The sequence below is a fragment of the Cuculus canorus genome, chromosome 9, assembly GCF_017976375.1.
Source record: "Cuculus canorus isolate bCucCan1 chromosome 9, bCucCan1.pri, whole genome shotgun sequence".
NCBI classification, from domain to species: Eukaryota; Metazoa; Chordata; class Aves; order Cuculiformes; family Cuculidae; genus Cuculus; species Cuculus canorus.
This window is the reverse complement of record NC_071409.1, coordinates 17,401,494-17,425,049: the sequence shown is the minus strand read 5'-3', so window position 1 is coordinate 17,425,049 and position 23,556 is coordinate 17,401,494. Positions and strand designations below refer to the sequence as shown.

At 37.3% G+C, this 23,556-nt stretch overlaps 1 protein-coding gene and 2 long non-coding RNA genes across 5 annotated transcripts in view; 2 read left to right on the top strand and 1 right to left on the bottom strand.

Moving 5' to 3' along the window:
- Positions 1-106: 106 nt before the first annotated feature.
- Positions 107-21,996, bottom strand: CCDC39 (coiled-coil domain containing 39). 2 transcript variants are annotated; one of them, XM_054074190.1, is made up of 20 exons: positions 21,781-21,996; positions 20,988-21,107; positions 19,713-19,859; positions 19,015-19,173; positions 17,957-18,049; positions 17,743-17,871; positions 15,849-16,040; positions 14,125-14,228; positions 13,648-13,780; positions 10,347-10,541; positions 9,477-9,641; positions 8,130-8,267; positions 7,498-7,706; positions 6,102-6,225; positions 4,744-4,903; positions 3,572-3,678; positions 2,398-2,538; positions 2,078-2,257; positions 1,754-1,842; positions 107-1,106 (listed from the first exon to the last, which is right to left on the bottom strand). In XM_054074190.1, the coding sequence occupies exons 1-20, from the start codon at positions 21,880-21,882 to the stop codon at positions 953-955; spliced, it is 2,841 nt and encodes a 946-aa protein (XP_053930165.1). In that variant the 5' UTR covers positions 21,883-21,996; the 3' UTR covers positions 107-952. The 2 variants fall into 2 exon arrangements, with proteins under 2 accessions (XP_053930165.1, XP_053930166.1); XM_054074191.1 differs by having other exon boundaries at positions 19,713-19,848; positions 21,781-21,918.
- On the top strand, positions 6,163-15,808 carry LOC128853006 (uncharacterized). The gene is made up of 3 exons (XR_008451191.1): positions 6,163-7,111; positions 7,620-7,771; positions 14,764-15,808. It is a non-coding gene; the product is annotated as an uncharacterized LOC128853006 (long non-coding RNA).
- LOC128853005 (uncharacterized) overlaps positions 16,033-23,556 on the top strand; it is a 57,094-nt gene continuing 49,570 nt past the window's right edge. For both annotated transcript variants that reach the window (XR_008451190.1, XR_008451189.1), the window contains exons 1-2: positions 16,033-16,855; positions 20,811-21,077. This is a non-coding gene — a long non-coding RNA (uncharacterized LOC128853005). The remainder of the gene's footprint in view (positions 16,856-20,810; positions 21,078-23,556) is intronic.

Genomic DNA, 23,556 nt, shown 5'->3' with positions numbered 1-23,556 from the left:
CATACTGCTGTGCTAGTTTTATTTGCTGCTTATGTGAATGGAGCCTTCCTGTGTTTGTGAGAAGGCAAGTGTATTATGTTCGTTAAATACATCAAACGTTCTCCAAGTAATGTAAAAAAAGAACAAAACCCAAAAAAACCCCAAAACAAACAATGAACCAAAACCAACAAACCACATCTGAAGTAGAAGAGAAGAGCTTTGAAACACTGTTCATTGTTTAGGTAAGTTCAAGTCTGGACCTTTTGGGTTTTGTTTGGGGTTTTTCTTGTTAGGTATTTGCTTTACAGCAGCTTGAAGGCAGTGGTTGCATTGCTGTGGAATAAGTAATGCTTTATTTAGCAAGTTCTCCAAAGATGGTTGGTAGAACACACTAAGGAGCTAATATCTGGTAGATGGTACCATAGCATTTTGGCTGCAAGTTTTCCAATTACTTCTGTAGATATAGGTCAGCTGCTAAACAAGGTACTGTGTCTTTTTTAACAGAAGTAGTACAGTTTTACAGACTTTAATCATATACTGTCATCTTTCAATCAGGATACGATCTGAGATGACTGATTGATAGTCAAGGTAGATCTTGAAACGAAGCGTACATTGTCTTGCCTGGGTTGTTGCAATGTAATCTAAAACTTTTGACAGCAATGAGATATCAGTTTATTAAAATTAATGACTTCAAGATAACTCTCCTTTTCATTATAAGAAAAGTGAATTAAGGGCTTAGTTCTCCAGCAGTAAAATGAGAAAGTATTTAAAGGGTAATTTATTTTATTATGTAAAACATGCTCTAGCATTCCTCCTAGATAATGTACTGCATACTTCAGAAGAAAGTTAAAACATACATTGCTGATAGAAATTAATGCCGAAATTGCCTCTAGACCTTGATAAATAAGTTAAGGCTTCTTAATTGATTAGTCTAACTAGTGTGAAGCCTTTACTATGGCCTTCAAAAGACTACTTAAGACTTTTTTTTGTGTTTATAAATATCAGAGTTGCTAGCTCTGCTGGATGGCGGTGAACCAGCGGCAGCTGCTTCTTCAGAACTGTTGATAGGCAAGCTCAGATCTATAACTTTGAGTGATAACTGACTGGAGCCAGAACTTCTGGAGGACCTGAAAGACAGAAGTTTACTCATAAGTGTACAGAAATCCCTGTATACAAAACAGAGCTTCTAATGGTGGCTTACAATACAGCCACCCAGCAGCAATGTTTAATCTAGGTAAGCTCCCCTACATAGATCTTTGTAGATGTTACCGCTAATCCCTTAAGTAACCCATGGGAATGTTGTTAGATCTGAACAGATTCAAAGTGTTATATGCACTATTAGTTGAATAAATGTTGAACTGGAAAGAAAAAAGTATTATTAAAAACATACATGTCCATCTGCCCAATTTAATTAGGAAAGGGAGCTCACAATACCAAGAGCAAAATGTGGCTGGAGCTCAAACCTTTGCTTCTTAGAATCTGAAACCACCTTAATTAGTGCAGTTAGCAAAAGTAAAAATTATTTTGTGATTACAGTTTTAAACTGATGGATGCTGAAATAAACTTCTGTGGTAGAAAAATCTAGTGAACTCAAAGGTGGAACTGCATAAGGAGGAAGTTAGAGTGTTCAGGAAATAGAGACAAGACTGAGAAGACCTTTAGGAGTGAGGAATTGGGTCATTTAGGGACTAATTTTGCTGGTTTAAGCTTTAACTTTTTTTAAAAAAAAAAAACCAACAAACACTAAACCCCAAAAAACATTGTTGATGCTTACCTGATAGAAGCTAGTGAGCTTTGTGTGGATGGTGATCGAGAACTTTGACTACCAGCAGCAGAAGTAGTCGTAGGAAGCTCTAAATTGGACTAGAAATTTGGAGAGGAAAAAAAAAAAACCATAGTTGACCAAATGATTGTATGCTAGGACTAAGACTATCATAGGATTTATAATCCTTTGTATTTGAAGACATGTTGAAAGCAGCTTTTTACTGTTTTACCATAAGTATAGTTTATTTTTTAATTTAGGAGTTACCCTTGAAAGACTGCCTATAGACTAGAGCTATCCATCAAGGCTGAGGTAACAGTTAACTGGAAAGCTCACCTGGTGAAAGTACATTTGAAAGGGTGTATTTAAATCGGGATTTGCTTCTAGAACATCAGCTAACAATTTGCCAGTGGTCCTGTTGATGCTTCTCAAATCATGAAGATCAGTGTCTCCTTCTTCCTGTGTTTCTGTGCTAGTTTTCTTCAGAGACTGAATTTCTCTGGATAGTCTGGAACACTTTGAACACAAATATTTTTAAAACGTTGCTAAAATGAAAATACAGCACTTTCAGAGACTTGCTAAGTTTAAATTCAGTGGCTTTAACCACGCTGTCTATCACTTTAAAGTTAGAAGTTGTCATTAAGGAATATACAAACCTGGGTTATAACCCTTTCTAGTTTGGGTTTCTGTTCTTCTATGTCTTTCTTCAGCGGCAAGTTAAGAGCTTGTTTTTCCTTCTTTTGGTCCTGGAAGAGGGCCCCCTGCTTCAGGACTATATCAAAGTTATTTTCCATGCTCTGCAAATTCATTTGAACAGAAGTTTTAGTTTATAAAGCAGTTCTGATATTCTCTCACTCAGTGTATTTGTGGGAGGGTCTAGTATTGCTACTACTTAAGCACTAATGATAACACAACTCAAAACTTGTTGCCTGTCAGACAGTTTAGTGGATAAATACCTGGGTAAAGAAAAAGTGACCACTAGGTGATTTGCGTATCTTAAAAGATTAATGTAGAAGTACTACTTAAAAGTATGTAGATTTAGATGTGCCTGTAAGCAGTGTCTACAAAGGATTTACTTGTACTACAACAGCTGGTACAGTACCGTCTTACCAGAGCAAGCTATGCTAAGAAAAATAACATTGTTTCCCATGAAGAGATGGATAACTTTGGAATGACTAAAATCAGCTCCATAAGGGGGGGGCTTTGTGTATGTCTGTTTTTAAACAAAAAAAAAACCCAAAACAAAATAAACCACAGGGGAAAGGGTATGCCTTAACAATTATATCCTAGGACTTACTCCCTGATGAAGATTTGTGTCCCTCTTCTTTAATTTCAGAGGTCTTATTTCTTAAGTAAGATGTATGTCCTGTGCCTTTGATTTCTTCTGCCTCAGAAAATTTATCTAAAATGTCAAACAGACTTCAGTGTTGTTCTTAAGGGCCAGCTGGGCTTTTTTGATAACAAGGGGAACCAAGAGTAAGTCCTTGCTGTGAAGCCTGAACACAGGCTATCCTTTACCAGCATTTAGCGCTCACCCTACTAAGTTAAGAGTCAGCTAGCTTTCTTGAGCTTAATTAATACTGCTTAAACTGAAGCATCCTTTATGCTAACAAAACAGAATATCTTCCCCTAGAAGAATTCAAATAAGCATTCCGGTTTTGGAAGGAGAGGTACAGCATTATAAAAAATCATATCAATTCATACAAAACATAGGCTATAAAAGAGAAGATTTGTCTAGAATATCCTATTCTTAAGGTAAAATGGTTTGCTTAGATTTAGCTACATGCTGCAGCCTTGTATGTTTGACCAGAATGTTTGCTTGTATTTTACCTGGAAATTTTCCTGAAGTTCCTTGATCTGTCTTCGTTTGTGTCTGTATTGTTGATCAGCAGCCCTTTTCTCTTCCTCTAGTTTCAGTTTTTCCTCATACTCCTCACCTGTGATCCCAAACAATGACACAGCATTAAGGCTGGACAAGCAGCTTATACAAATAAATTTTCACTTTAAAATAAGTTGCACTTTAATGTCATGGAGTATTACTATATTAATGTTGGCAGTATTACAGAGACTTCAAGGTTTAAGGGCTTTATTAAAAAAAAAAAAGTAACTGGCGTCATAACAATGATTTAAGAGCTACTGTTTCCAGAGCCAGTAGAGGGCACAAATATTAAATATTATCTCATATTTAGTTTATTTAATTTCTCACGGTGATGCTTTTTACACACTAAACTAAGTTCCACTGAAGGAGAGCAAGCTTATGCAGGTGAAGTGGCAACAGAAAGGACAGATGGAGATATTTTCCACAATTGTGAGGAATTTCCATTATCCAAAAATGTGTGGTTAGGTAGTCTATATTTTAAAATCTGCTGACACTACACTAAAATAGTGCAGTTTAAGTTTTACTCTTCCTAATCATTTTCCCAGATGATAGGTTACGATTTCCTGCCCCCCTTCTGTGTAAAAATTACAGATAATGATGTAGCTATGGGACTGATCAGCCTGTGTAGTTGCTTTGGGTTCAGTGTTGTACCCAAGCTGGCTCAGTCTACCTCAAGAAGGCCAAGAGCGTCACAGCTTGTTCTCCTTCTGTGATTTGAATTAGTAGCTGTGATGCAGCACTACGGAGAAAGTAGTGCTCTGCAAAGTTTTATCCAGTAGACCAATGTACTTTCCCCCAATGACTATATTTTTTTCCCCAGTAATCATCTTTATGCTTTGTCTCTTCTGACTGTTCCTACTTTATACAAATTTTGTGAATAGTCTTGTCTTAGAGATTTTCACATAAATTGGATACCAGAATGTAAATATTAATTAATTGCACCTTGTTGGACTTCCTTCTGTGCTTATTCTGCTAAATTCACAGCAACACTACCTTTTGCTACTACCAGGTTACTCTCTCTGTGTGATTTATTCTTTCATGCCATGGAATTTCCTTACTATATCCCCAAGTTACACCATCATCAGTAACTCCCACAGCAAATAGCAATTTCTATTTTACATACTTGTCTCAGTGACTTGCTTGAAAGAGTTTCGGTAATTCTTGATGCAGTTATTAAGTACATAGACAGTGTTTTTCAGAGCTACCGTTTCTTTTTCAGCTTTGCAGATCTTTGCATCTAAATCATCACCTTCACGATGAAGTTCTTCCTTTTCCTGTACAGCCTGAAAGTAAAGCCAATATGAAGGCACACATACTGAAAATATTATACAGAAAAAGATACTTGCAATATGTATGGGTTAAAATCTTAGGTAGATATGGGGCTTATCTGTGGTGTGAGTCTTGAACTGAGGTTCGAGTTACTAGGTAATGGGAAGGGGTGGTTTATCTACAGTATTAGATGTTCTTTGAGGCATTTCATCCACGTGCATTTCATTATAGGTATTTCCCTCTCCAGCTAAGCTCACAGAGTCCTGATGAGCAGAATCGACATGGCACAAAGCAGTTTTCATGCTTTGCAGTGCTGACATTAACTGTAGCACATGCTGCAAGTCTGTTTCCTTTACCCACAAAATCCAAGTAAGAATTGAGATTGTATGTTATATAAAACCACTGAGAGAGTGTTAAAAGTCACTCAGATTGTCTGGGAATTACTGGCTTCAAAATCTTCATCTGATCAGTGAGACTTAAGAAACAGCCAGCTGATGAAAGAAAGTATTTTGTATAGCCCCTCAGAAAATCTGATTTGTTGAAAAATCTCCATAGTTGTAGAGGGTATACACCCACCAGTGACCACAAGAGTTTTACTGAAGGTCTTCTGCTGTGCTAGACCTCACAGGAGCAGAAATACCATCATTAAGAAATTTAACCCCTAAGAATGAGAAAAAGATAGACTTCAGAGCAAGGATTGCAGAATCAGGGTATTGCGCTATGGATAAAGACTGATTTACTTCTTCCACACACACCCCGCCCTACACCAAATGAAAAGCTGTAGTATGCATAGGTGATTGATGAGTAAAAGGGGAAAGCTGACATTCTTCAAGGTTTAAACACCATATGGTGAAGTAGATGCCTACAAATAACTGAAGGATAGAAGAATTTAAGATCATGTGAGAATATGATAATTGGTTCTCAGTTTATAATGGATTACCAGGAGTCCTTGTGTCTTTGTAAATTAATGAGCACTGAAGTGAAAATTTTCAAACTGTGCAAAATTAAGACCCCACTGATTTTAGGACTGACCACAGGGATTCATGTGAAATTGCTGTATCATTTAAATAACCAACACTGTCTGATCATGTAAAACAATTAGACTGAAAGTAAGCAGTGGGCAAGAAGGTTGTCTTTAAGTTGCTTCAATAGAGCCCAGGGAAATCTGTAGCTTAAGTACTTGAATTATAATTAATTATGTTAACGAAATACCTTAATTACATAGTAGGTGAGAGTTTTCTCCTCTTCTCCTTCAGGTGGCATCGTGGCAATGGTAAGAATTTCATATTTGTATGCCAGATTATCAATCTTACTTAGGCGTTCTTGAATTTCAATACTGATTTATTTGGAAGAAAAGAAATGGGTTGAGAAAGTGTTTGTCTGGTAGGGCTTTGTGGGCAGTTCCTGTTACAGCAGATTAAATCACTGGTGTTATTCCAGCAGCCTGTCCATGTAGCAGGAGGCAGGCAGGGCAGCAGTTGTGCTCCTGCTGGTTTTTGTTGCTTTCTGTGTTCTCCCAGCCACAGTCATCCCCTTTTCTGTTTACCTATGCTTCTCTTGCAGTTCTAAATTGAATTGAATTCATATTCCAGATTGCTGTATGCTGGGAGGCTGTGCCACAGTCCTCCTCAAAACTTTTAAAGGTTTGGCATTTAAATGCTACAGCTGCACTAGCTGCCCCCTGCTGATATTATCTTAATATTGCCACTACTAGAGAAGCCTAAGCAACAGTAGGCAACAACCCCAAATCAAATTACATGGAAGTATCAATTAGCTGTGTAATTATCAAAAGGAAAAAAACTACACAGTCTGCACTCTTGGTGAGCAGTTAAGCTTTAGTCACACTAAATCACTCTAATTTCCTATTGTGTGGAGTGTGGTTAGCAGAGGAGTGAATAAAAAGCCTGCCAGATTTCAGCAGTTATCTGCTGAAGTGTTGATTTTTGGCTGGATATGGATACTGGGATTTCAGACCTAAAACCGTCTCAGAAACTTTTCCCTTCTGTAATTATCAGTGTAAAGTAATTTCATATGTGGTTGCTTTATAAGAGGTTACATGCATAACTCAGATTTGATTTTGTTATATAGGACACAAAATGGAAAGCTCGTTTGTTAAAAAGGCAAAAAAAAAAATCCCAACTGAAATTGAAAACAGACAGATTTACTGTATGAATCCAAGAAATCAGTTTTATCAAGCAGTTGGGAGTAAACCCACTTTAAAAGTAAGTCTTGTCTTTTAAATACTTTGTTATAGCTCCAGACACACCGATCTTACATTACCTGATTATTCTGAAAATTGCAGGGTCACACAGATGACATCATCTTGAAAAAGATGCCTGCAGCTGACGTTTTCTCTCAGTACTGTAGGGGATCTTCACTAACAGAATAAACAGTAATCTCTTGTTCGCCAAGTGGTTAGAGCTGTAGGCTGGATTTAGAGAAGGGACCTCTATGCCTCAACTGTCTTCAGTATGTAACTTCAAGCAAGGTTTATTTCATCCTCTGTTTCTCTAATTGGTGAAAGTGGATGAAATGCTTCTCTTTCTAAGTCCTCATATAAAATATACTCCATAACAATTAAAAGTTCAATTTATATATGAATAGTTACCTTAAGCGTTGCCGCCCCTGATCCACAAGTCTTATCTGGGAATCCAGCACGTCCTTATGAATCTTAATTTCCTCAGTTCTTTCTGCTATGGCTTTCTCTAACTCCAGTTTTTGTTTTTCCAGTGTTAGAACTTCCTCTGTGTTGGTACACAGAGTATCTCGAAGACGGTTCAATTGTAGTTTTAAGAGATTATCTTCAACCATCATCTCCTAATAAATATCAAAAAGGTCTTAAAATAAGAAAGCATCATTTTCAATTAAGATGATTTATAACAGTAAGTTAATATTTTTTATAAAGCATCCTTTATTTCATCTTTTACATATATATACAACTGTAAGACTCATTTTGCTCTGCATTTAAAAACGTTCTCAATTTCTCTTTTGCTAACAGCTTACATAGTGGGTGTGACATGGGTAGATTGTTTCCTGAATAGCTTTATGCAAGTTCATCCAAATTTCTTATTCAGATCATGTTATGGCTTGACAGACTTTTCTATCTACATGTCTGTAATGATATAGTACTGGCAGAGGGGTGGGGGAGACAACAGTCTTCAGATCAAGTAATAAATATTTGCGTTTTAAAAACCAAACAAACGTGTTCTCTATTAGTATAGTTGCAAAATAATACTGTACCTGCTTAATGACTTTAGCTCTTTTTAACTCCTGATCTGATTTCTCATTCAAAATATTTAGTTCGTTTATCTTGATTGTCACATCACTTTTTTCTTCTCCAGTTTTATCCATTGTTCTCTTGATGAAATGGACATCACTCTATTTCCAAAGAAGTTATATTTATTTCAGTGAATATAGCTTGCACCAAAAGCTACCAGTTAATTTTAAATAGGATATTTGAGTCCTGGAATCAGGAATCATCACCATCTTGTGTCCTTATCCTGCTGTGCAAATTGTGCCTTGAGCACTGCAGTCCTGGTGCAAAGTGCTGTTGCAATAGTAATGCCATTGCTTGTTTTATTTGGAGCATAGTAACTGTTATTTATACAATATGGATCTCTCAGCCAATAATGCTCCTCGAATACTGTGTTTCAGTCTAGATTAAATCTCCTGGCATGTCTGACCATGACTTTGATATTCATAGTTCATCTTCATAAAACCATCTGTCTTTAATAATTCTCTAGATTATGAAAAAATTCCTGGAGGTGTTTCAACGTTTGATTATTCTCACCGCTTAAATTTTGCATCTTCTCAAAACTGAAATGTGAACATTAAACCTTTTTGTTTCATGACTCTCCAGCTCAAGGGCTCTCCTGTAAGAATTTCCTCCCCTTACTGAATTGATCACATATTTTCTTTACTGTCACTTGAGAACCAGTTTTGTTTTATTAAAACCCTGACTTGTGTTTTTGTATGGTTTCTCCTTGAAAGAGGTTTCAAAATGGGCTAAAATGTAGCTGATTTCTAAACAAATACATTTCTTACAAAAAGAAATTATAAAGGATACAGAGTGACTGACTGACTCATACCTACTAGAAAGATAAGTGCATTTTTAGACAATTAATGATGGTCACTGAATAGTGGAAAACCAGACAACAAGCATGTATAAAAAAATTCTCACATGGTAATAAAGACAGAAAAATAGTATTTCTGAATGACATATCAGTATGGGTCAAGTAACTCAAATACTGTCTCTTCAATTTAGTAAATGCATCTAGTAGCATCACAGAGTAACAGTCTCCTGTTTATACATGGTCTTAAAGATGAATTCAGGCATTTGCAAGCAGTCAGTCACATCTTAAAATGAAAGCTAATCTTGCCGTTCCAACATTTCAATGCCTGTCTTCATGCTAAAGTGCCTCAGTTGTGAGGTGATGACTTATTTTTCGGGAAGGTATGGGGAAGGTATGCAAAGTACAGATCTTCTAATCTAATACCAAGTTATTAATTTTTAAGACCAATTTACTGAGGTTTCTAAATGTTCCACAATCAAACTGATGAATGAACCTGATGTTGTAAGGAAGTTACCTGAAGTTTCTTGTACTGTGCATGTAAAACATCATATGTGTTTTTATTTTCTTCTAGTGTTTTCTTAAGTTCAGCAAATTTTGCTTCCAAAACTTGTTTTTCGTCTGCATTAACCTCTCCTTCTAACCGTGACAGCCTTCTCTGTACTTGCTGAATATAAAAATCCTGTTAAAATAATTTTTAAGAGAATTAATAGTCTGAGATAAGCAATTATAGCCTTCCTATAAAGCTTCATGACTGGATATAAACTTGGATCTAAATGTTCCCTTTAGGACAGTCACCCAATTAAGCTATTGTTTTATAATAACTTATGGCTTATAGACCCCATTAGCAAAATATTCTTAGATGACTGATATGCAGTGATGGTTCAGCAGTAATCTTCTGGAAGGGTAACAAAGCATACTCAGCACAGTCTGCTGCAGGGAGGCTTACAGTGGAGTTGCCATCTCGCTGTTACCAGTGGATGCTGATATAAAAGCGCAAATTTTCAAAGTGGTGCATAGGAAATATGCACAAAATCCAATTAGTAAATAACAGGATTTTGGCATGTACCTCTTGTATTGCCTTACAAATATACCCTGAGGTGTCTGTGGTTCAGGGGGATTAAAGTAAAGAACTGATTTGAGAAATTAGTGAGAAAGCAGCAGATCAAAAAAAAAAAAAAATTAAATACATAAGTGCATAATGTAGGTAATACTATAGCAAGTTTCAGCTATTTCAATTTTACCCATACATCTGGAGACAGAAATTTATTATACTGCATGGCATTTCCAAAATGGTAAGAAGTTGACAAAGATTGTAGAACTCAAGCAATTTACTCTCACTAGACCCACGAAATAATAATAGTATTAAAGTACTTTAATATTATACCTGATTATACATTAAATCTAGTTGTTTTAACGCATCTGTATCCAGTCTGTTCAGTTGACTCTTGAGATTTTTAAGTGATAATGGGCATCCCTCAAATTCTGCTAGAACACACTTCTCCTTGTCCTGCTGCACTGTTAAATCTTGAGTCTTCTTGAAAAGAAGTTCTTTTAGCTGGCTTGTTTCTGTTTCTTTTTCCTGATGGCAAATTAATCATTAAATAGTAAGAAATAATTAATCACAGAAGAAGAGATTTCTAAGGAATTATTTGCCTTTATTAAACAGGTGTAGGAAGTTTAAAAAATTTCACTACTCTCCACTAATAGGAATGCAGAATTTCATAGATCTGAAATGGTTGACAAGAGAAGTCTTTGACTTAAGGAGAAAGTAATTTTAATTTTTTTTCTTTTAACTTGGATCCATTATGAGAATGCTACTTTTTCCAGCTTTTCAGAAAACTATATTTCTGTCAACCCTCCTTATTGCTTCTAGTATATGTGAATATTTGGACAAATACAATGCAAAGCTTTTCAAAGTTTATTAAAACTTGCACCTGTGTGTATATGCACGTGTTTATGTAAGTTGGAATAATTTTGTTTGAAAAACAAAGACTTTTAAGATCACTTCCTTACTCTCAGAGGTAAGTTGCCATTAACACCTAAATCAGTGTGGGAAATGGGATTTTAGTATTACAAGGAAGGTAACTTTATTCTTTTCTTTCCTTTCACCTCCCTTCCCCCCAAATAACCAAAGGCCTTCCAAAGCTCAGGCTGTTCAACATGCTAGTTCCCTGTAAGTTACATCTCTAACATGAATGATGGGGCATCACAATCCTGTTCTGAAAGATGCATTTACGTTTAGATCTAGTCTGGTACAGATTTTGAAGATGCAAGTTTAAATTAATATATCAACATACCTTAGAATTCATTTTTCTACATTGAATAAAAATGCCCGTATTCTTGACTTTCTATGCATACATTGTGAATTTGCCTATGAACAATCTTGCTGGCTTTAGTAACAGCAAAAGATAACTGTTTTCCAAAGAGTTCATAATCACATTCTGTCAAACAGAATTTTTTTTGTAGCTGAACTTGTTATAAGGCAATTCCAGGAAGTGAAAACCAGATGTAAATTTAATACAAAAGAAATATGGTCCGTAGCATTTTATACTCATGTCAGAGGGCTTTGGATCATGCCTGAACAGAGGAATTAAAAACAGTTTACTTCTGAAATTAATGCCTGTGCTCATTTCTGAGCTGTATCAGCTGACACTGATGAATTTGGCTACTGAAACTGGATCATGATTTGACCTTCATTTCATAGTCTTTCTGGCATATCTAAATTAATTTATTTAATAGAAATTGTTTCTCTCCCATTAAGTGAGCTTGTTAGTAGAGATAAGATAGTCAAGAAGCTTCACTGTGCAAGTGTTTTGCTGCAGATTGAAGAGGCAGAAGCATCACAGAACTAAAGCGCAAAATGGTGACATTTCATTCATATTGTTCCTGTAAATATCTCTTCACAGTAAATTAATAGATGCAGGAAATAGCCATGTGTATCTAATGGTAATGGAAAGCATGCTTCTGACTAATACATTACAAACATTGTTCAAAAACAGTTCATCCTAGTTAAAATATTATCCTGAAGCTGTGGAGCTGCCAAGCTCAATGTCATCTTAGGTTATCCGCCACAGATCCAAGTAGAGAAACCCTGCTAATGGTTTAGCCACCCTGGTAACAGTCTTAAGGGGAAGCAAATCAGGTTTTAATTTTAATGAAATATTATTTCAATCCAACTTGCTTTCAAATTATCTAAAAAAACAAAACAGTAAGGAAGGCCTGTAATTTAGGAAGCTATAAAGGGAAGACATCACCTCTTAGTTTCTGTATGTACACTTAAAAAGTACAGTTAATGCCTGTGCAGTTAAAAAGTTAGAAGAATAATGCTTGGTCTACTACAAGGGAGTATTTCACATGCATGCTACAGACAACACTAAACAGGAGGAGGAAAAAAAAAAAAGAGTATTCAGTGGTATGCACAGATACAGCTTTGTTGTCACTTGTGTGGAAACACCTGCTGTCACGTCCATTTAACCAAAGCAAAGCACATTCATTTAACCAAACCAAAGCAAAGAAAGCTTCAGCATATCCAATCCTTAATTGTCCAGCAAAATATAAATAAATAATTCTACTAAGTTCAGTCAGAAGCGAGGAGTAAAATAACAAAACAGTAGAAATATTTTCTGAGATGCCAGAAAGTTGAGATTATTGCATTACAACATCACTTTTATTCAAAAGCCCTTTCAGTTCATCGTATGATAATGCATTAGGATATTTTAATTCCTGTACTTAAATTGCAACGTAAGAAGTGGGGTTTTAATTGAAAATAAAAAGTATTATTAGACTTATTTTAAAAAAGTTACCATATCACAGCCCCTGCATGCCCCTCCCGATATAAAATATTTTATTTATCAAGAAAATGAAATCTAAAGTAAGCCATTAATTATTTAGTAGTCCACAACAAGTTAGATGTATCAGAGTATCATGTAGTAGAAGTAAAATATCGAAGAGGAGACTAGACCAGACAAATCTGATTAAAAGATTTCAAAATCTTTTTTAATCTCAGTTGGTAAAATCATAATTCCTTGCAGGTTTATAAGTTTTGGTGGTGTTTTACTAAAGCCAAGACATTTTCAGTGATAATGTTACTAAAAAGTCATTCTGACAAGACCTCTCCTTCCTTAACAACGTTATTGATAGGAAACTGATAGAAGTTCAAGGACCCTTGCACCTCAGCAGCCCATAAAGCAATGTTTGGAGACATGAACTCCCAAAAGAGCTAAGCAAAATACAGGAGTTTGAAATTGTTCAGTGTTGTTACAAAGTAGAAACAAGACATCACTATATCTTTGTAACAAAGCTTGCCATATTCCAGTAAATAAGGTCTGTTGCTGTCTAGCCAAGAAAATGTAAGTAGCTTTTAGTCAATGTCAGAGGTAAATGCCCTGTTCAGTGCACTGATGCAGTCAGAATACTGATTTTATAACTGATGTGTACAATGACAGTTCCACTACCGTGTTAATATGCAGGGACACCACCTTCTGAAATACTAGCACCACTTACTGTCCTCCAGTGTTTTCCCAGCATAGATAATGACTTATCTTCATGCACATAATTTCACTGTTTGATGAATTACATGTCATATTAATACTTGCATTCCATTTTAATCCATAAATGTTTGTTCTAGATATAGCTTGCAAATTCAAATGAATCTTCATTTGTAGAAAACGTGAAAAACATTTTACCTGGACAATTTTTTCTTCTTCTTTTAGTATTTCTTCCATCCTCAAAGCTTTGTCATCTGAACTGAGAGTCTCCTCAGTCACAAGCTTCACCTTATTAGAAAGACTTGCATTTTTTTCATTAAGAAAGCTTAATCTAAAATAAAATTACATGGTTTAACAAGTTAAATGTAAGTTGCATATACAACACTTCCAAAACCAAGCAGCATATCTTACTGACCAGTTGCCACAAACTCATAGGTAGGCTAACTCTAACCTATGATAAACAAGACTCGGAGTGACTTGTTCATGCCTTTGAAATGCAAGGATTATCGGGAATATTTCCTAAATGTCCAGTGCCACAAACTATGTAGGACGTGAAGTAACCAGAAAGTTGGAGGCTTTAATCGTCAACATAATTTAAAGTTCTTTGCTAGCTCAAGGATTTGATTATATTACTAATCCTTACGAATTGTATTTTTTAAATACAATGTTTCTTACCTGGTTTGTTTTTTCTGTATTTCTTTCTTCAGATTGGTTCCTTGCAGTCTCAGAGACTCTACATCAGTGGCAATTCTGTCCACAGTTGATTTTAAAGTATCCAGCTAATAAATTACAAAATGGAAGAATCGAGCTCTTATTTACTTTGGTACATGTTAGGATATTTAAAATTGTGAGGGACCTACTTATTGGAAAGTACGCCATTGCTCTTTTAACAGTGTTTTCCAAATGAGAAGTGCTGTAATTTCTGAGGTGCTGTACATCAGCACAGCTAATACAGTCAATAGACTACTTTACATAATCTGAATACTGCGAGAAAATACTTTAGTAATAAAGATTACAGAATGAACTATATAGGTGCTGTGGGCTGCAATTCTTGTCTGACAGCATCTGTGTAAGTGTAACCATTTGAGGTTCTTAGTGAACACGGATACCCTTCTATATCTAATAAATATTTCTAATTCAAACTTTGTTTGGTATATAAAATTATTTTGAGTAAGGAAACACTGACAAAAATATAGACATTTAATTCAGTAAAAAAATACACTAAAACATATACTCATTACACAGGATAGTAATATGTCACAATCAGTAGTTCATTAGTCTTCACAGTACCACTTAATTTCTTCACTTTCACAGATGGAGAAACCTGATCAAGGGTATGTATAGCAGGTCTCTCTCAGTACCAGAATAAGAAACTAGGAGGTCACAAGGTGTCACCTGAACTGTAAGTCTCTTTCTTTCCTTGTTTCTGACTTGCATGCCACGGATGTTCTAACACCTAATCATGGGAGACTGTTCTCATTATCACATTATGTGAAAAATGTCTGGCAAGAGTCTCGCAGCTTAGAGATGAAAACCTACCAATTCTGTGAAACCTCATGTTCATATGAATTATAGAGTAATCTAATAACCTACACCTTGTTTGAGCTACCTACAGTTTAATTAGGATATCGGCTTATGAACCACCTGCTACAGAAAAGTTATCCAAAGTTAAGGCAACAGCAGATGTGGGGGTTTTTTTAAATCACCAAGTTTACTGAGCAGCCCAGTATTACCATTTTCTTGTTAAGAGAAAACTCGGGCAATACGAGTGTATCCCTTCTCAACAGAGTCATAAGACTTAAATTACCTCAGAAATACTTCTACAGCCACTTAAGTAATTAAGTAGTGCAGCTCATTCCTGGCTTTAAGTGCAGACAGCACTTTAAGTATGGACAGCCTCAAGCATGGCCTGTTCAGAGGGCCTCTTGGTCAGAAAGCCATGTGAAAGTGTGCGGGTTTTTTGAAGAATTTTAACGTGACTGCAAGGACTATCAACACTCACTTCTGAGAGCAGAGGACAGGAATTGTTTGAAATCTGGAAGAGATTTCTCTCATCTTCATACAGTACTGCAGTCTATGTACGCTAAAGGCAAGATGCCTCATTCTGAAGCATCTCTTAGTGTTACACTATTTAAGAGGAAATTCATCCATTTTATACCCACACAGCAGCAAATGCAAGCTAATTTCCTCACCGCTGTCAATTAAAGGATTAAGTTGAGGGTTCAGATCCAAATAATCATGAGTAGACTGAGAAGGGCAGACATTTTGTTGAATTATTAAGAGAGTCTACTATAAAAATAAACCCAATTGCTATTTCTGTATCTCCTCCATCTAGTCAGGTGTTAGAGTTAAAAGCTATAGCTTCAGTCTGGTTTTCTGAGTTGTTTGGTCATCCTTACCTCATCCTGCAGCTGAACTCCGGAGGTATCCTGACTTCGATGTTCATTTCGGAGGCTGGTAGCTTCTCGTTCAGCCAAAGAAGCTTTCTTTTCGTATTCCATATTATTAAGAGTTTCATTAACCAAAAAGGAAGTCTTCTCTTCCAGCACCATTTCTTTCTTTCTCATCTCCTGTTTTATCTCTGTTATTAGCTATCAGGACAAAAACATTTTAGATTTGCCTTCAATAGTTCAGATGTGTTACATTAATAAAGGGTACAACCAGAAGATAGACCACTCTTTGTGTCAGACAGCCCAGTTATCACATCATTTGTAAATTACTTTATTCCACTAATACATCACAACACAAAATACTACAATTGTTTTGGATTGGAAACCTCTAAAATATTCCAATAATTTCAAAAAAACATGACGCTATAAAATTGTATGACATAAAAATAATTTTTGATTGATTTACTATGAGAGAAAAAATTTGTGAACAAAACTTCAGAGACACTAAAAATGGAGGACGTGAAAGAGGAAAATTACCAGCAGTAGCGATGCTTACTTTATCTGACAGATTTATAGCAATTCATTGAAAATTCTGCATTTCGAAAGGTTAAGTAAACGATTAACTACTGGGAAAATGGTACTGTAGTTCTAATGTTAAAAAGATATCTGTTTACAAAAGCATCAGTGGGACAATTCTATGGACTACTAAAATGGAAAACTGGCCAGAACCGGGGGTCGTTGTTGTTGTTTGGTTGTTTTTCATCTGTTTGTTGTTTGTTCTTTGCAGGAATCTTCTGACCTGAAATACTATGAAATCCAAAATATTTCAGCTAAATTAGACCATTATATTTTCTGTTTGGTAGTATTTCTTCTGGCTTGTCATTTTTTATGGTTACACTTTTTTAGTATATCTTACACCTGTTCAAACCATGTTTTGCTCAGGGTATACCTAATATCCACATGGGAAACAAAACAAAGCTGATTTCTTTCAGCAGGAAAATATCATGCTAGCAGAGGTAAGGATTTAAGTACAGCCTTCCTGTACTAGTAATTATGCTTTTTCCCCTCTTCAGAAAAAAGCAATTGTTACTTTGGAATCCACATTTATAATTTTTTTCTCTAGCACTGATCATTCAGGCTTTTTCTGATGCATCTGTTCTATTGCTTTGCAGAACTTTCCAAGAAGTTCACCCTTCTTCTGCCTAAGTCAGGATATAATATAATTCATTTGTACCTCTTGCCATTGCACCATCTGTGCGTAAGACACTGACAAAACCAATGGAGACTGTATCTTTTAGAAATTAATACTAACTCATAATGCCCAACAGGATCTTTTTGGATTAGAAGAGTGCTGTTGGTTCTCTCCATTTGCAGAATGTACTTAAGGACCGATTTTCAACCTCAATGTGATTATTTATCATTATTCTGACATAAATGTTAGTCATGCATTTGTTCACAGAGGTAGCAATGCTAATTCCTTCAATAAAAATGTTCTATTTTCTTTTTTGTATTGTATTCCAGGCACTGACTATCCTTACACTCTAAGAAATAACACTCCATCCTGTTGTTTCTTAAATCATAGAAAAGAAAATAGTGAAACTGGTATGCTTTGCATTTTCCAACAGCCTTGAGATTAAAAATTAAACCTTGCATAGTATTAAGCACAGCACCGTTACTTACACCAAGAAATGCTGCTTTAAAAGTAATTTCTGAATATATTTCAGTAATATCTGAAATTTGAAACACTGTAATAAAATACAGAGGTAAACACAAAGAGAATACCGAAGATTTAAAAGAGCCAATCATTCTACATGCAAATGATTCTACTGTCAAAATTCCTATCAATTTCACAGATACAAAAGTAAGCTGATACACTGATACGGATCAGTTACAGCAGTTTTACCAAAGCACAGTGATCAATCTGTTGATCTCTTTTCTGCATCTGTTGTATTGTATTCTCCCACTGCCTGATGACTTCTTGCCTTTCCTGATGAACTCTGCGAAAATCTTCAGGTGTCTTGTCAAGCTCTATCTGTTTAAAAGAAAGCACCCCCATGACTTCTGATTTTAAAAAAATCACATATAACAAGGTATCTTTAAGAACCTTAAGCACAAACCTGAGCAATGATAGTTTCTGTAAGCTCGTTATCAAGATCTCTGCGCTTCTGATTTGCATGCATGGTCAACTTGTCTACTTGAAGGGTTAATGCCTAAAATGAAAATATGTAAAAATATAATGTATTTGAAAATGAATATGTAATGTCTTTTAAATTCTTGAAGTTCTGCTATAATTTGGGGGGGAAGTACTGAGGCATCAATTTGATTATGTTTCAGGAAACAAAAAAAATCGAGAATCTAGCTTCCCAAATTTTTAGTCATACAAAAGGCTGCAATTTCTTGTCAGCCTTAGGGACCAAAAACTGGAGCTAGGCCAAAGTAACCCTCTACCATGTATAAATGTGAACGTGGTGTCCTCCATGCATCAGCTATTTCATTTTACTCTTCCTACTATGCTGTGTGACTTGCTAATGTAAATGACAACAGTGAGGCTGGTTTTGTAAGCTAAAATGTTTGGGTTGTTTTTAATGAGTAAAAATCATTTTTCTCCTCCCTCTATTTAAAGGCTTAAAAGAACACAAACCAGGGATACTTGTTTCTAAATTAATATTATACTCGAGAACTAACCCTCAGAGTCAGAACTTGTGACTGGAGTGTCTGTTTATACCATCTTTCATTATTCTAGGCAGCTTTACTGAAAAAAAACATACTTTATCTTCAGTAATAGTAACAAATTCAGTTTTAATGGGAAAATCTAAACTATCTGTCCACATTTGGCATGCATTTTTGAACAACCTCTCTTAATTCAGTAGCAGTACTTTCAGGACTGCTATCCATTTGTGCATTTTCTCAGAAAAACTCACTCAGATCTTACCCAGATGAACAACAGATTAAGGTCTTCAATTATGCCTTTCACCTTTTGTGAAACCTGTTCTCTCCGACCTTTAAAATGAACCTCATATGGAATTGCACTGTTGTGCTAAGTAGAAACTACTTTAAAAGTGCTGTTGTACAAAATCTTGACTCCATCCTACCTGACTTGATAACATACCAGACTCTTCAAACATTAAAATAGTTACCTGTTTTGTTTCTGAAAATGGCTGTCATTTCTACTTACTCTTATTTTCCCTTCATCTTGTAGTGCATACTTCTGGATTGTGATAGTATCATCATCTTTACTATTTGATTTCTTTATGCAGCTCTCCAGAACTTCCTTATTACAGTTCATCTGCTGCTTTAAGTTTTCCAGCTTCTTAGTGGTTTTATTTATAGTATTCTATTAAAATTAGAGATAAATGAAAGGGTTAATATTGAACATATAATATTTACTTTGAATAGTGATTGTATAGCAGTAGTTCAAGCTACTGTAACAAGTTTTTATAATTTTGTTGTCAACAAAATTGATAGTTTTCTTTTATGTTAATTGTGTATTATACTTCGGGAATGCTAATATACATCCTGGTCTTAAAGAAGAAACAAGACACTGAGTTACCATGAGCTTAACAAGCAAGTAATTTTCAACAGAAAAGTCAACCTTTGGTGAGAGATACCAATATGTAGGATATTTATTCCACGTGATAAACTGATCTGAGGCATCATAGTGTAAAGTTTCTCCTTCATATACTGGGGCCCAATTCCTGAATCCTTCTCCTACATACCGATTTATACATGGAGGGAAAAGCACATCCAGATTTTATAAGATTTAATTATAATTACCTATTCTTGTCTTATACTATTATTTCTGTAAGTGCAAGTGAGGACAGGTCATAAAATCTAAATGCAATACGGGTCTCTCACAAAATTTTTAAACCTTACTTCTTGACTGTTTTTCTTTTCTCTTAAGGAAACGATCTCATCTTCCAGTTGCTTAAAGTCATGTTTCAGATGTCCATGTTCTCTCTCAGCAAGGGCTTTAAAGTGGTGTTCAGTTTCAGTTTCATTCTCTCTGGCTCTGTAAAGAGACTAGAGAACTATACAGTCCAGCATTTTATGATAAACAAGAGGCATTTATCAGCAAAACCACTTATTTTTTGTTTTTACAGACAACCAAATCCCAAGTCAGTGATAGTACAATTTTGTCATGTTAATACAGGAATTTTCAGAGTAATTTTCTTGTTTGGATTTTAGTATCTCAAATACATGTATTATTTTATATATATACACACACATACATCGTATTGTATCAGATATCCACAGATCAAGCACTTGTAGCCCCAGAAACTCAATTCAAAGATATTTCACCAAAGATTCAGAAGCTAGATTTTTCAAAATCAAAATCTGTCTCTTGAACACCAGCGGCTTTAAGTCAGATTCAGGAGGCACAGCAAAAGAAATTCTTTCATTGTTCTGTGCAGAGACAGAATACCACCAGCCTGGCCTATACCAGTCCCCCTATACCGTCTTATCTATCTGACAAAAGTAATTTAACAAGGGGTTTTTTTCCTTTTATAATAACACATCTATTAATTACTAGAAGTTTCTTTTAAATATAAATTAGTATGTACTGTCTGTTTATATGGAGATTAAAACTTGACTCTAGCACACAAAAAAAAAAAAAACCTTAAAAAGTTGTTCAGCTGCTGGGAAATTTCTTAAGGCTTTTTCACCCAGGATATTTTTTTTCACCCAAGAGGTGTGCAGCTTTAACTTGGGACTCTTTAGAAATCTAAACCACCCATTTTGGTCAATTAACTCAGATTGTAAGTGAAGACTTCACTTCAGCCACCTCACTTCATTCTTCATGTCCTTGAATTAACCCTTCAATAGCATTGCACAATTAACTCTTGACCATTCTAAAGATGATAAATTTGGTTCTTTCTTAATGTTTTATCTTCCTTAACCAAATTTCTCTTATCTACAAAAGCGTCTATTAATAAAGAATTCTAAAACACATCCTTCTTGGCTTTCTTCTAGGTACAGTCCTTTGATTTTGTGTGAAGTTTTTAATGACCATCACATGGTATCACTGAGATATAGAGCTTAACTATTGTTTCCTGTGAGAGTCCTGACGAATGTCTTGCAAAGCTGGCAAAATACAGAGGGATCCCAAATCTGTCTGATAAAATGGATCTGCCAGCGGCAGCAATTTACCTGTGTGAAGCTGATCTCTTGCCTGACATTTTTCAAGTGAGATGTCACTGCTTTTACGCACTCTTCAAAGTCGGCCAGCTTATCCTGCAGGTATGCTTTTTCTTTGTGCATCTTCTGCAGCTGTTGAAGAGTTAGAACGGTCAAGTAACTATTTTAACTGCATGTTTATTATCTGCAACCACTTAAAAATAGAGCCATTGCAATTAGTAACCACAGCATACAAGATGGATGCTCTGTGTTTCTGCGAAGTAGCTTGACAAGAGGTGTGAAAGAAAGGCCCGACCTTCGCTACGGGAACGCGCGCCCCGGGAGGATGCAGCGGGGATCCTGGGGGGTACCGGGCTGTGGCTGCCTTTCCATAGAAGGTGTTTTCACTTAACACATGGCAAGTTTGGGCTAGCCATTCCACAGCTCCCACGGAGCAGGATTTTAGACCGTCTGCATCACTCCTGTGTGTAAAGCTGCCCAAAAGCTCTTACAGCTTTCCAAAAGCCCAAGCTTCTGCTGCATTGGCAGGACCACTGCCAGGAGAACCATAGACTCATACAATGGTTGGGGTTGGAAGGGACCAGGGCGGTCACCTAATCCACGCCCCCAGCAGGGACATCTCCAGCACCGACTCAGAGAGCGGTTGTTTCAGAGGATGTTTCAGAGACCCATCCATTGCGCTCACAGCCCCTCGGGCCCCCCGCGGCCGCACCAGCCCGACCCCCCGCAGCCTCTCCTGTCGCACAGCCGCCACCGCTGTTTCGGCCAAGATATCGCCGTCGCCCCTCCCCGGCCCCGCGCTCACTCTGTCCTCCAGAGCCACGTTCGCCGCGTTGGCCACGGGAACGGCGTAGCCCTGGGCCCAGCAGAGCTCGGCCAGCACCGAGGTGACTGCATGGCCCGCCATGGCCGCTGCGGGGCCGCCCCCGGCGTCACCGGCAACCGCGGCAACGCGCCGCCCGGGCAGCGGCCCGCCCCGAGGGGGCAGCGCGCACGGGTCGTGTCGGGGCGCACTGCCGGCAGGGGCGGGTCCGGAGGGGAGGTGCGAGGGCGGGCGGAGGGGGTCGGGACTGTTCAGCCTGAAGGAGAGCTCGGGACACCTTATAGCGACCTTCCAGCATCTGAAGGGGCTACAGGAGAGCTGGGGAGGGACTGTTCACAAAGGCTTGTGGGGATAGGGTGAGGGGCAATGGGTATAAACTGGAGAGGGGCAGATTTAGACTAGACATAAGGAAGAATTTCTGCACCATGAGAGTGGTGAGACACTGGCACGGGTTACCCAGGGAAGGTGCAGCTGCCCCATCCCTGGAGGTGTTCAAGGCCAGGTTGGATGGGCCTTGGGCAGCCTGATCCAGCGGGATGTCCCTGCCCATGGCAGGGGGTGGAACTGGATGGGCTTAAAGGTCCTTTCCACCCCAAACCATTCTATGAAATTTCTGGTCTGAGTGCTTGCATCAGCTCGCAAGTAGAGCTGCCGTCAGCAGGGTTACCAGAGCTGCCTGGAGGTTTTAGCCCTGCCTGCAGGATGCAGATTGTCCTGTGCTATTCAGTTCCATCATTCATAGACAAAGAAAGCCATGCCAATCTTGTCAGGAAGCGTAGTCCTGCTGTAGAAACCTTCTGCTGGCAACCGTTCGCCCCATGGTGTGCCTGGAACCTCTGAGCAGCCAAGTATCTGCATCAACACAAAGTCTACTCTTGGAAAGGAGAAACAAGGAGGTGAGGAAAAAGTATTTGCCAAGAATCAAACATGAAGAAGGATATAACTTCACACTGTCAGGAAGTGGCATCCTGAAAAGGCTGGGTGAATATTGCCTTCAAAGGGATCACAGGTGAAAAGATGTTGAAGGAATTAATCAAAGCATGATTGAAAAGTGCTTGAGCAAAGCAGCAAGAAGCACTGGCAAATGGCTGGGGGGTGGTTTGGAGGAATGAGGAGTTTGCTGTGAGTATTGTTGCATAGCAGCAACGCTGACAATAGCAGGAGATGTTGATTTTGCTAGATATCTGCATATGTTATGGAATAGTATTTTTTGTGATGTAGAAGTAGAGTAGAAATCATGCACCAAAGTGGCACCCTGTGCAGATTATTGCTGGCCTTTGATTGTTGGTCACTTTACTGATAATCCCATGGAGAAAAGTCTTGAGTTATTCTTAAAAATATTGAAAAAAATAAAGAAGAACATGTTAGAGGCAACCTAGTTCCTTAATAGTAGAGGAATAGTGCATGTGGAACAAATAGAGATGTTGTGAGGAAGATTTTTTTTGCCTGTGTTGCCTTGCATAGTAGGGTGGGCAACAAATGGTTCTGGGATGTACTGAATAATTCTTTTGAAGAAGCAAGCCTGGCAGTCCTGGTAAACAGGAGGAAGATGTAGTAGCTCAAGGCAGTAACTGGCAGCAAGCAGCCTCCTGTCAGCCTCCTGTTTGCCCTTTGGGATCCGTGAAGTTGTGATGGTTGAAGTCCTTTCTTTTCTTCTCCTTGCTGTATACTGTCGCAGTCTGCAGTGGTGATGCCCATCTGATGTTGAGCATGATGTGTAGAGTAGGGTTAGTGTCTTTTGGAGGAGCGTGGAATGAT